The following is a 13,807-nucleotide window of genomic DNA, read 5'->3' as shown; positions in this document are numbered from 1 at the left end:
GGCGCCAAGCGTTTTGAGCAGTAGCACTTACTCAAAAATAACTGATACAGTGCTTTTATGATCTCCTACTGCTTCGTAAATGAAATATTCCTCATCTACCATCTACCAAAGCTGAGTTGATGCAATTTGTTCAGAGAAAATTTGTGTCCTATCTCTATCATTCATCTACATTGAAAGTCAGTTATTTTTCCATGTACCTGTTAAAAACACAGAGAAAAATTTGTAAGTGCTCTTAAGAAAGGACACATCAGTGAACACTTCAACATGCTAATAGCTTTCACCCAATGCATTTGAAGGGAGGGCTCTCACAAAGTTGGCATCTGCAGTATATGGAGGCTCTGCAGTGATGAGCAAAACTTTGAGGTGTAATTTGGGGTGAAGACAGAGTGGTTATAACAGCGCTGCGATCACCAGCATTTGGCTGGCCAGTGCTGTTTCCAGGATAGAGGCCAATGTCCACTGGAAGCAGTTTTGATATGTATGTGTGTGTGTGTGTGTGTGTGTGTGTGTGTGTGTGTGTGTGTGTGTGTGTGTGTGTGTGTGTGTGTCCGTCCAAGCCGACACACAACCATTTTATCCAGTGTTGTTTTGTCCACAAGGTGAGGGTGACACATGGGTGCTGGACAGGACACACACAGCATTTTTTTTTTCAGTCTGCTCTTCCTGCTGCTGGCCTGTTTTTGTAGGCTGGCATGGATCAGTGAGGTGTTGAAATACGCTTGTGGATGTTAATACATCCCATATTTCTCACTACCAAGACGTTTTACATGTTAAATAATGTGTCATATTTATCCCCTGAGTCAAAATGTGGCTTTTCAGCCAGAGATGACTGCTATATTATTAATTCATATTCCCCTGTGGATAGATTTTTTTGTAGCCTAGTTTTTCTACCTTGTCAGCTTTGTCTATCCGTATGTGGAGGGAATATGTATCCCAGTGGCACGGTGGCGCAGTGGTTAGCGTGGTCGCCTCACAGCAGGAAGGTCCTGGGTTCGAGCCCCGGGGTAGTCCAACCTTGGGGGTTGTCGCGGGTCGTCCTCTGTGTGGAGTTTGTATGTTCTTCCCATGTTTGCGTGGGTTTTCTCCGGGTGCTCCGGTTTTCTCCCACAGTCCAAAGACATGCACGTCAGGTGAGTCGGCTGTACTAAATTGATCCTAGGTGTGTGTGTGTGTGTGTGTGTGTGTGTGTGTGTGTGTGTGTGTGTTGGCCTGGCGAACTGTCCAGGGTGTCTCCCCATCTGCCGCCCAATGACTGCTGGGATAGGCACCAGCATCCTCACAACCCTGAGAGCAGGATCAGCGGTTGGGATAATGGATGGATGTATGTATCCGTATTTAGAGATTGACACAAAAACCTTTTAGATCACTACCCAGTCTGGCTGGAGTAAATCAAAATCCTTCTCCTCTCTCGTTTCTGTTTGATACTGCTGGTGGACATTACAACTGCAAACAAGAAAGCCACTTCATTTTTGTCATTGTACAGTTGTTTGTTACAATGACATTTTTCTTCTGCATTTAACCCATCCTATTATTGCATAGCAGCAGCGGTGCAGCGCCCAGGGACCAACTCCAATTCTTCTTTCCATTGCCGTGCTCAGGGGCACAGGCAGGAGTATTAACCCTAACATGCATGTCTTTTTGATGGTGGGAGGAAACCGGAGCACCCGGAGGAAACCCACGCAGACATGGGGAGAACATGCAAACTCTACACAGAAAGGACCTGGAACAGCCTGGGGTTCGAATCCAGGACCTTCTTGCTGTGAGGCAACAGTGCTAACCGCTGGGCCACTGTGCTACCCCAAGACAAGACCACAAGCCAAACAGAATGCCTACACAGCAGAGCCGGTTGACATTCCCTTTATAAGAGACAGATCAACGCCAATATTAGTTTTCTCAACACGAAAATGGATGAATTCTCAGTCGTTTTCTCCAACACCTGCTGTCCCTGCTCCAGCATCATTCTTGACATTAAACATCATTGACACAACCTGTACATGGGTATACAGTTTGGCACTACTTTCCATGACTCAGCACTCTTTTCATTTAAATGCTGAGGCAACATCAGACACAGTCTGGCAATACTGCAGTATTATCACACCCTACCTTCTTTTTTTACTCCAACACCTGACTGCTTCCCCCGCCTCAGCTTTGCACAGTGCGACACTCATCGCAAGTACCTCTGCCTTTTCTCACTCTTTAACGGACACACAATTCTCATACAACAGCTCACCTATGTAGCCTCCAAGTCAGTGACTTCCTATCTGTCTTTTTGGTCAAGGTTTTTTGGGCAAAACCAGCAGACTGCTCAAAACCAGTCAGAGAACACAAGAGCACCATTAGCAGGAAGGCAAAGGAATCACCTGTTGCATATCACTTGGGACAGCTATTTCCACCCCATCACTACACTTCACTACTCCATCATTGAGCAGGTTACACGCTGAGGATGCTGAGGAGGAGACTTCACAGACCTTCTATTAACCTTTTCACCAACTTTCATTTCTACTGTGAAGTAGGGAATCGTGAACAAAACTTGAAACAAGGAGTAAAGTCTCTTTCAGAGGCTGCCATGGAAACAGTTGAGTGGCTGCGGTTGAGAATGGATAATACTGAATGGGATCAAAATAAGAGTAAATTGAGTTATGCAATTCCTTGGCAAGCACTGTGCTTCCTGATACATTAACATACTAGATTAGTAGCTTGATATCTGTATTTGGTTCAAGTTTGCTTGGTTGCTAGGACTTGCAGCAATAGGTAGCAGTTAATTGCTGGTTGGCATTGGCTAATATTTGTTTCATAGTGCTGTGTCTGTATTAGTTCAGCAGCCCCATATTTGCTGTTTCTAGAATGGGTATAGCATGTGCATGGATGAACCTTATAGCGGTGTTGTGGTGCAAGTAAATAGCTCTAACTTGCTTCAATGAGGTCTGATTCTTAATCTGAGGTGATAACCTGACCCGCTGAGTGTGTCTTTTCAAGACAGCTAGTCAGACTTTTTTTTAGCCTATTAGTGTAGTTAGTGTTGATTTTTAAATCTGATTTGATGCAGTCCAGTTTTTTTCTAAATTTTATTTCTGATTTTTCCCTTTTTCTCCCAATTTACTGGCCAGTCGATCCCTATTTTAGTTCAAACACCCACCCTCGTACTGCATGCGTTTGCCAACTGCATCTCTCCGGCTGGCAGTCTCGAAGGAGATGCCTCGCCACTTTCGTGACAACGCGAATCCAGGCCGAACCACTGCTTTTTCCGACACACACAGAGACGCATTCATGTGACGAACACAAGCCGACTCCACCCCCCTCCCGAAGACAGCGTTGCCAATTATTGCTGCTTCATCGAGTCTGGCCATAGTTGGATCTGATGAGACCGGGGTACGTACCCCGGTCCCCAGTGGGCAACTGCATCGACACAAAGCCGATGCTTAGACCGCTACACCACTGCGGACCGCAGTCCGGTTTTTGATCAGCTTTTTGAAACCAACATGCATTCTCAAAAACCTATATAAGAATCGGGAATCAGGAACACTTTATGAAATATCTTTTCCCCCAGCCCACAGCAGTGCAACACAAAGACAAAACACATCTAAAAACTACAAGAACACATATATCAAACTGCCAATAAATAAATAAATAAATAAAATCACTGTCCGAGAGAACAAACGCCAGGATGACTGTGGGAACTGCCGGTCTGCATGGGCTAGGCTGCCCCGCTTCCGTGTCCTGTCAGACCGCTCTCGGTGTTCCTCCTCGGGTGCAGCTCCAGGCAGGGCCGTGGTCCCTGGGCCCACCGGATGCAGCAGACCAGGCTTCCCTTCTTGGTATAAACCTTTAGATGGATGCTTTTCTTACCATTCAATCATAGAAAGAAAAAAAACTGAGTGTTCTCAGTGTGACCTTGACCTAGATGGGCCTTTGGCTCGGTGGGAATACAAGACATTGCAGTTGTACAGTATGTATTCTCAAAGCTAAAGCGTTAATTCTTCGGCTCTATTCCCCCCCCCCCCCCCCCACAAACATCTGAGGATTTAGGTCAAATTTTGAGAGCTAAGTTGTTTTTATAGTTTCTCTGCATTAATGGAGGGGAGGGGAGTTAGCTAAGACGGAGACTGGGTGGTTTCCTGATGTATCCGGAATTATCTCAAGACCATTTTGTAGCACGCATCCACACTAAAAGTGGCGAGGAAACTAGTTTGGCTATAGGAGCTAGACCTGAGTGAACTAGGTCTGTTCAGAACACACAAGGCTAGAGCTGAACACGAGCCGCGGTATCGCAGAAGTATCACGCCAAATTCTGTGTTCTGTTAGAAAGTTCACATCTTAATTGTACCTGATTTGAATATCTAGGTTATGAAGCCCTCCCTTAGTGTAATGCCATGTATGATTAATGACGGGGGAAGAACCATTTCTCTCTCTCTCTCCACGTCTGTGTGTTTGATGTCTCTCTGAGATGGAGTGATGCATTGGACATTAAACACAAAGAGACATAAATTTTTACCAACACACAATTGCATTGCATCCCATGTCTTGGTAAACATCAGTTTGTTTCCTCACTCCGTCTTTCCTTCCGGAAAAAGTAGGGCATCAGACTTGTTCTAAACTGCACGCAGTGAGTCAAGTCATTGCTCTCTTCCCCACTTCCTGTGGCGTGCCTGCACAACGGCGTGTGTGATTATGGCATGTTAGCAGATGATTAACTCCAAGTTCAAGGTTCAACAGTATTAATTAACAGCAGTTGTTGAGATGCTCATGTTCATGTGTGTCGTGTAAAGCATTTTAACACGCTACGATTTTTATATTTTCAGTCGCCCGGACATTTCATTAACGCTTAAGGGGGGGGGGGAGTCAGTCTCTTAGATTGTATCTTTTTCTGCTGAAGTGTTGGGGTTAGACGAGGGTTTCCTGAACTAAAATTCCACCTTCACAGGGAAATTGCATACTATAGGCACATTGTTTGACTTCAGAGCAGATCCTGTCCTTTGGCAAAATTCATCAACCCTGGTTAAATCACACCAAACCAACACGTAGCGAACTGTGAAATTTTACTACCCTTATACAATTTTTGGCCAACTCCTCTGGGATCAAAGGTATACAGTGATACTGCACCAGTCTGTGTTTTATTCAGGCGGTGTAATGAGACATATCCCCATGCCACTCTGTAGACACTCTGTTTACCCACGCCTTGGACATATCTGCATCTTCTAACTTTGTGCTGTACAGAGAGAGACAGATTCGGAGCATACCTCTTTAAACCGCCTGTACCGAAGTTATTTTGTCAACGTACATTTGCACAAATTCTTCAAAGGACTTGCCTCGTTGAAACTATGCTCTAACATTACTGGTGTATTTTAGCTCTGTTTCACTTCAGCGTAAAGATATTATTGTGGTGAATGAACCTTTTCATTTCATCCAAACCCTAAAATTTTTGTTGTAGCAGCTGTCAAAATTGAAAATTTTAGATTGTAAAATCAACAGCGTATGTAGAAAGCACAGTGTAGGGCGTCGTGTAGCAGACTATTCTGTTGTCTACCAGCACGGGGATCGCCGGTTTGAATCCCCGTGTTTCTTCCAGCTTGGTCGGGTGTCCCTACAGACGTAATTGGCCGTGTCTGCAGGTGGGAAGCTAGATGTGGGTATGTGTCTTGGTCGCTGCACTAGCGCCTCCTCTGGTCGGTTGGGGCGCCTGTTCGGGGGGGGGGACTGGGGGGAATAGCGTGATCCTCCCACGTGCTACGTCCCCCTGGTGAAACTCCTGTCAGGTGAAAAGAAGCGGCTGGCGACTCCACATGTATCGGAGGAGGCATGTGGTAATCTGCAGCCCTCCCCAGATCGGCAGAGGGGGTGGAGCAGCGACCGGGACAGCTCGGAAGAGTGGGGTAATCGGATGGGTACAACTGGGGAGAAAAGGAGGGAAATATCCACAAAAAAAAAGAAATCACGGTGTTGTTGTACACAGAGAAAACAGGTGGGCCTAGGTCGTCCAAGACCAATCATACCTAAAGAGGCACTACACACTTACGCCTGTTTTTGAAGCTGTAAACTAGTAGATGATATGACTGTACGGTGATGGAACACATCAATGCTGGTGTTAATATTGACTTTTCCTACCAAATTCATAAAAATCAACATTTCATGTGTTGAAAATGGCTCAACACGCTGTCTACTGCTTTAAATCCGCCCTGAACTTTGCAAGGCCAATGCTGACAAAGAGTCGACTGGTTGGGACTTATCCAGGTAATGAAATAAAAAAGAGAATGTTATCACCCTCTCGTCAGAGATGGGCGACTCGCCTCCCTCAGCCCCCGCCCTTGCGCATGAGTCTGTGAAACCGCGCTCATTTTCAAATATATGCTGATTGAGACTCATCATTCACAGGCATTTACTCGCTAACCTTGCACCTTCATTAAATTTTCAACCAACCATTTGAATTTCTCTCAATTTACAGTTAATTATAGTTATATTATTTCATCATTTTCAATTTTGGCACAGTGGTTCAGACTTGTCCTTTTGACGGCTGTAGAAGCACCCCCGGACAACTGGGTCGGTTGGGCTGGGCTCGCTCCGGCCTCTTTCTGCCACAGAAAGAGCCCCCCCCCCTTCCATCTGAGGGGCATCTGCATCACAGTGGTCGGAGGTTCTTTGCAGGGGTGAAAAATGACGCCGTGCTGGAAGGCGGGCTAGTGGAGGGGACTGGGTACGGCAGCGAGCCGGTGACTTGTGCCGGGTCTTTCTCACGAATCTCCCCAGCTACTCCTGCCGATGCTCCTGCCGATGCTCCTGCCTCACATCCGTGCCCCCCCCCTCCTCAGCTTCTCCCCGCCCCTCCTCTCAGCACCTTGCCCACATTTTAGCAGTTTTCAAAATGATGCAGTGGGTGGAGTTAGGCTCAGACCTGGGGGAGACGTTACTCTTTAATAGGTTCTCAAATGCATATGTGAACCATAATAAACCATTACAACTGTTCTTTCTTGAATGCACCACAGTTTAATCATACAGGCCTTATACATCTTTAGAGGTAATGTTACAGGCACACATCATTCATAGTATCGCATAGCCTGGCATGGCGGCTACATATTCACACACACACACACACAGCGGACAGATGGAACAGCGCCATCTCAAGCGTACAGCACCAACATGCTCAGTAACATTAAAAATGACACTTGAACATAGCCTGGCATGGCGGCAAAATAAACCACACACACGTGGCATGCACACATACACCATCATCACTGGCGGTCACTCGGAGTTGAGTATGACTCTCCTCCTTCTAGGTCCCTGTGGGTCTTCGGGTGGGTGTAGAGGCGGATCCTGGAGCCGTGTATTTTGGGGCAGAGTGGGCAAGGGTGTGAAGAAGTGGTTGAGGATGTGGTTTGGGCCTTTCTGGGAACTTACTCCTTTCTGAGTCCGCGCTTGTTTTCAGCAGCACAGTGGAGGTCGCGGTTGTAGTGCCCAACACACACACACACACACACACACACACACACACACACACACACACACACACACACACACACACACACACACACACACACATAATAATTAAACAATAATTATGAACTAGGCAAAAGGCTGCTACAGTCGGAAATTGTAAATTAGCTTACTTTTGAGGATTACAGCAAGAGACGACGGAGTTCTGTGTTGAACACTGAAATTATTTCATTATAGTCCAACAATTCAGTCAGTTCTCTTTCAAAGGAGAGCGGGGACAAAGGGTTCAGTATGTATTTCATGTCATCACTGATGCCCTGATACCGGTTTTTATCCGACTGACAGTTGAAAAGAGTCTTTCAACGGTGCAGCTGCTGATGGGGAAAGGCTGAATTAGCCACCACACGTAAGTGGCGCAGGAGGAGGTGTCTGGGTTTAGCATGATGGCTGGTCTCTTCCTTTAGGCAAACTGCTTTGTTTTGCCATGATGTTTTTCTTAAGCTACATTAAAAGCAGCTAGCTAGTGGAAGGTAGGCTTCTGTTCCTCTCTGCAGTGCGTGTGGGCTGCTCGCAATCTGACCTAAAGGGCGTCCGGCTAGCGTGGCGGTCTATTCCGTTGCCTACCAACACGGGGATCACCGGTTCAAATCCCCATGTTACCTCCGGCTTGGTCGGGCGTCCCTACAGACACAATTGGCCGTGTCTGCGGGTGGAAAACCGGATGTGGGTATGTGTCCTGGTCGCTGCACTGGTGCCTCCTCTGGTCGGTCGGGACACCTGTTGGGGGGGTGGGGGGGAATAGCGTGATCCTCCCACGCGCTACATCCCCCTGGAGAAACTCCTCACTGTCAGGTGAAAAGAAGCGGCTGGTGACTCCACATGTATCAGAGGAGGCATGTGGTAGTCTGCAGCCCTCCCCGGATGGGCAGAGGGGGTGGAGCAGCGACCAGGACGGCTCGGAAGAGCGGGGTAATTGGCTGGGTAGTACAATTGGGGGGGGGAAGGAGGGGGGAAATCTGACCCATCATCATCATATGGTAAACGAGAAGCAAGAAACAAGTATTTTCATTTTCATTTTTTCCCAATTAATTTCAATAGTGTAAGAAATAATAAGCTATAAAAACAATACGAATAATAAGAAGTAATATTAATTTTTTACATTTGCAGCTAAATCGTACATTTTTATGGTTATGCTGGGTGTGCCAGCTTGAGATTTAGATGGCGCGTGCCCACGCGGTTGCGAAAAATGTCTCTTCACCCCTGATTCAAAGCATAAGCAAAGTAATACTGGGGTGAATATATTCCAGCAGGGGGCGCCTAACCACGACTATGGATCAGGGCTTTGAGAGAGAGTGGAAAATACTTGCACCCCTTGGAAAACCAAAGCTCCTTCTAGACATCGAAAATGGAAATCATGCACCCGTGCCTGCTTGTTTTTCTTCTCAGCTTTTCGTCTGTGCTGTTCGGGGAAGTGTTTGGGGCTCTGCAGAGGGGTGAAACCCTGTCGGCCTAATAGGCTTATGAGATAATGTCGTTTTGTTTCCTGTGTGTTGTCCTTGTCCAGTGTTTGGTGTTCGAGGACGCTCCCAATGGGGTGAAGGCGGGACTGGCGGCGGGCATGCAGGTGGTGATGATTCCCGACGACAACCTGGACCCCAGACTCACCCAGGAGGCCACGCTGCGGCTGAGGAGCATGGAGGACTTCCAGCCCCAACTCTTCGGCTTGCCGGCCTTTGACTGAGCCCTCACACTGTAACCAGGCCTTTGAAAAACAGGAGTTTGGCAAAAGAAAACCCTTCCTACGATGCCTCAGTGAGAAAATAAGTTTGATTGTGTAAATTGATGCCTGATCAAGTCATGAATAGATATTGATGCCTCCACTCACACCAGTTAATGAGAGGGAATTGTTTATATCGGATCATAATGAGATGTCAAATCTCTGGTTGAGCCCTTTTAGTGTTTGTCCCTCGGACGAGCTTTTTAGCATCCACTCTTGCGGGTGCATTTGTCGGGCTTCTCTCGTCGCGTGTCTCTGTCTTAATGTTCAGGGGAGTGTGCTCTCGGAAAGTGCGGCTGTCGCGTTTTACCCCTGCGCGTATGAGCGGGCCTATTGAAATGCCAAAGACATTACCTCGCCACGTAGTGTAATCCAGTAAAGAGGTTGCCAGTCATCCTCACCCTTTCATCTCTGCTCACGTCTGCCTCTGCACTCGCTAGGATTCACACATTCCCTCCCCTCGCAACCAAAAAAAAAGGCTTTAACAGAGGGCCCACTGGAAGAGAGAGGGGGGAGAAACTTCGCGCTGTGGCTCCCTCGGGCTGCTGAAATAGGATTTTACTCCGCTCCCATCCACTTCCCCTCCATGCCTCCCTGGCCTTTCATCCTCAAGGAGGGGTAATCTCCTCGTCTTTTCTGCTTCTCATCCCACTCGCACGCTCCCGCTCATCACTCGCCCTTTTTACGTGTCATTTACCCTCCCCTGCCCTAAAGTGGGTCTCCTGTCTTTGCGTGTGCACGTGTGCGCATTTGCATGCATGTGCAGTTGCGTGCATGCGTTTGCTTCCCCGACTTGCGTTGCCGTGTGAGGGATTTGTGCGTTAAAAGCCGTGTCTTTGATTTAGGTACTGAAAGCCGCATGAGAATGGCGCTGAATGAAAACCTCAGAATGTGTCTACCTACTCCGTCTGATTACAACTTTAATCAAATAAAAACACATTTGGTTTTGTTATTTGCATCAGGTTTTTTTTGTTTTTTGGGGTTTTTTTGTTTTTTGGTGAGCCAATATAGCTTTCTTTCATTTTGCAAAGCCTTTTTACAAGAATAACAGTCGGCGTGGAACCTTATTTCAGATAATTATCTCTGCACTGCATCAGCAGGCTGCGTCAGCTGCCCAACCTTCTTGTGCAAATTAAGGTTTACTTTTTCTTTTTTGCTGTATTTCTTTAAGTTTTTTTCTTTTTCTCGTTACTTGTACTTTTTTCCAGTCCTGGTCGTAATTTGACTTGTCTCTAACAACCTTTTACAAACAGTTGGCTATAAGTCACCAGCGGGGCCAATTACACTCAATCACTGTATGGTGGTGGTATCACGAAAAGAACAATTTAAAGCTGTGGTCCTCAATCGGGTCCTCAGGTATCACCAGCACTGCTGCTTTTCTGTTCCACCAGGTAGTTCATCACATTCACCTGTTGTTCCGGGTATTTCTGCCTCCAGTGAAAGAGATGTGAGACCTGGGACAACAGGTGAACCACCTGGTGGAAGAGAAACCCACCAGGTGATACTGTGAAATCGTGCAGCATTAATGAAGCCAACGAAGACAGCAGAAATAGTAATGGGTTTCATAACCGTAATAGTGTGAGTATTTTACAAGTGTCAAAAACTATAATTGGGCATCCGGGTAGCGTGGCGGTCTATTCCATTGCCCACCAACACGGGGATCACCAGTTCGAATCCCCGTGTTACCTCCAGCTTGGTTGGGCATCCCTACAGACAAAATTGGCTGTGTCTGTGGGTGGGAAGCCGGATGTGGGTATGTGTCCTGGTCGCTGCACTAGTGCCTCCTCTGGTCGGTCGGGGCACCTGTTCAGGGGGGAGGGGGAACTGGGGGGAATAGCGTGATCCTCCTACGCGCTACGCCCCCCCCCCCCGGCTGGATCCACATGTATGGGAGGAGGCATGTGGTAGTCTGCAGCCCTCCCCAGATCGGCAGAGGGGGTGGAGCAGCGACCAAGACAGCTACGAAGAGTGGGGTAATTGGCCAAGTACAATTGGGGAGAAAAAGGGGGGGAAATCCAAAAACAATAAACAAAAAAACCTACGTGCTACGCCCCCCCCCCCCTCCCGGCTGGATCCACATGTATGGGAGGAGGCATGTGGTAGTCTGCAGCCCTCCCCGGATCGGCAGAGGGGGTGGAGCAGCGACCAGGACAGCTCTGAAGAGTGGGGTAATTGGTCAAGTACAATTGGGGAGAAAAAGGCGGGGAATCCAAAAACAATCAACAAAAAAAAGGATAATTAATTTTCCCCACAAGAATGAAGGATCTTGGGAAATTAAGGTTTGACTCAGTAATTTTCTCACTAACCGTGGTACAGTTGTAAGCTGGTTACTTTATGTTTTCCAGTTTTGTGTTTTATCTGCAGCTAAAGCATTATTTTGATTTTTTTTTTCAACAGATTTCAACATCACAGTATGGTTGTTACTGTTTCTGTTCTTCAGCTGTTGGACTTGCGTGTTGCCATCCATGCTGCTGTTTTGTAGTGATGGAAAGTAATTAATGTACTTAGTACATTTTTCAAGTATCTGCACTCATTTAAGTGTATTAATTTCATTAAAACTGCATGATTTTCATGATGCTAAATTTCAAAGCGTGTATCTATGCTTTTTAACCTCGCTACTTTTTCTAACAACCCTTACTTTATAGAGGAAAAAAATAAAATAAAAATCAGGGTTTCTTTATATACCAAAGGCAAGAGGAACCGACCCATTGAACAGATCAGTTCATTAAAATGGCCGAGACGTAAGATCAAATCTTAAATTGAATCATTGTTTTTTTAAGTTTGCAATATTCTCTTTCGCTTGACTGCAATTCACTGTTCGCATCAGTTTGAAAAACGCCCCAATCTGATTAATCCAATCTTCAGTGTTCACAAGTGGAAATTTGATTTTTGTTTTATTATATCTGGCTCACATTGGGTGAACAAGATCAGGGCCTGGATTTATTAAATATCTGAAGTGACTGCTGATTTAGCCTTGCTCATTCAGTGAACCACCGTGTCTCTATCCTTGTAATTTATGGTGTATATGTTGTACTGGTATACTATTTTGTGCAAGTTATAACTGGGGTATGCATTGGCACTCATCTGCAGAAAAAGAGGTACGGTCGGCATAGTTTTAGCCGGACCCTGTCAATGCCGTCATATCTGTGCAGTTGACACTCAACTCCGTCATATCTGTGCAGTGAATATGACAAGTACTTTTACTTCTGATGTTTTAAGTACATTTGAAAGTACTTAGATACTTTTACTCAAGCAAAATATGTGACTGATACTTTCTCTTGTGCTAGAGTAATTTTGCCACAGTATTTGAACTTTTTACCCTGCTGCTTGGATTCCCTGTAGGGGTTTAAAACGAGTTGCGTCGCCTACGAAAGCGTCACTAAGGTCATGCTGCTTGAATTTTCTGGCATGCATCTGAAATTAAAATGCAGCTTATGAAGATGCTGCAGAGCCTCCCGTGTCCTCTTATTCCTGCAATCTCAGGCCTGTTGAGAGACACTGGTTCTGCACCAAATGTTGTTTTCCCACCATCTAGATTGTTGGAATTCTTCAAATAGCTGTCAGGACATGTGGATTTGGCCAATAGGCGGGCCGGCGGCTAGCTCTGTGACGGTGACCAGCATATAGCTTGCACAGTACCCACCACCAAACCGGCCCATCGCTTCAAACCTCATCAGGAACTAGGAACATTTATTTGTCATTTCATTTCTCCCCCAGCCCACAGCAGTGCAACACAAAGACAAAAACACAATCCAAACTACAAAAACACATACATCCAACATAACAAATATATATATATATATATATATATTGACTGTCCAAGAGAGCGAACACCAGCTAGAATGACAGTCGGAACTGCCGGTCTGCATGGGCTAGCAGTTAGCTTAGCCTGCCCCGCTTCCGTGTCCTGTCAGACCGCCCTCGGTGCTTCCTCTTCGGGTACAGCTCTGGGCAGGGCCGTGGTCCTTGGGCCCACCGGACGCAGCAGACTAAGCTCCCTCAGCCGATCCAACGCCAGCTGTCCAAGCCAGACACCCTCGACACACCTCCCCGCACTCCACACGACAACACCAAAATCACAGTCAACGCCAGGCGAGGCTGCCACCAGACCGCCCTCGGTGTTATCGGAACTGCCGGTCTGCATAGGCTAGCAGTTAGCATAGCCTGCCCCACTTCTGCGTCCTGTCAGACCACCCTCAGTGCTTCCTCTTCAGGCGCAGCTCCAGGCAGGGCCGTGGTCCCTGGGCCCACAGGACACAGCAGACCAAGCTCTCCAGGCCGATCCAGCGCCAGCTCTCCCAGCCATCAAACGAAGACACAAACTTAGACGCAGACGTGGACAAAGACGCTGCATTGCCGGTACTGGGTGAGGCCGCCGCAAACCTGAGTTCGCACCACCATCTTCCCACACCAGATGCGAAAAAAGACATCGCTCTTATAAACACCCCTGTTATACACGAGTTCCCATGAGCGCCGTATGGCTAAACCCTGCAACCTGTCAATCTTTTCAAATCAAAAAGAGAAAAAGAAATTAGTATTCTCTTCAATCTCTGCCAGTCATCCTTCTCTTTTATCCTTCTTGCAAACCTATTCAACTCCAATTCT

The 13,807-nt window shown here is 46.8% G+C and overlaps 1 protein-coding gene across 1 annotated transcript in view; it reads left to right on the top strand.

Moving 5' to 3' along the window:
* pudp (pseudouridine 5'-phosphatase) overlaps positions 1–12,187 on the top strand; it is a 39,108-nt gene extending 26,921 nt beyond the window's left edge. The window contains exons 4-5 of the mRNA XM_056301381.1: positions 8,990–9,237; positions 11,600–12,187. Of these exons, the coding sequence (XP_056157356.1) occupies positions 8,990–9,166 (177 nt within the window). The 3' untranslated portion in view covers positions 9,167–9,237; positions 11,600–12,187. The remainder of the gene's footprint in view (positions 1–8,989; positions 9,238–11,599) is intronic.
* The last annotated feature ends 1,620 nt before the right edge of the window (positions 12,188–13,807 follow it).

This window comes from Lampris incognitus, chromosome 21 (genome assembly GCF_029633865.1).
Source record: "Lampris incognitus isolate fLamInc1 chromosome 21, fLamInc1.hap2, whole genome shotgun sequence".
In the NCBI taxonomy this organism is placed as follows: domain Eukaryota; kingdom Metazoa; phylum Chordata; class Actinopteri; order Lampriformes; family Lampridae; genus Lampris; species Lampris incognitus.
This window is presented reverse-complemented; position numbering and strand designations above follow the sequence as displayed.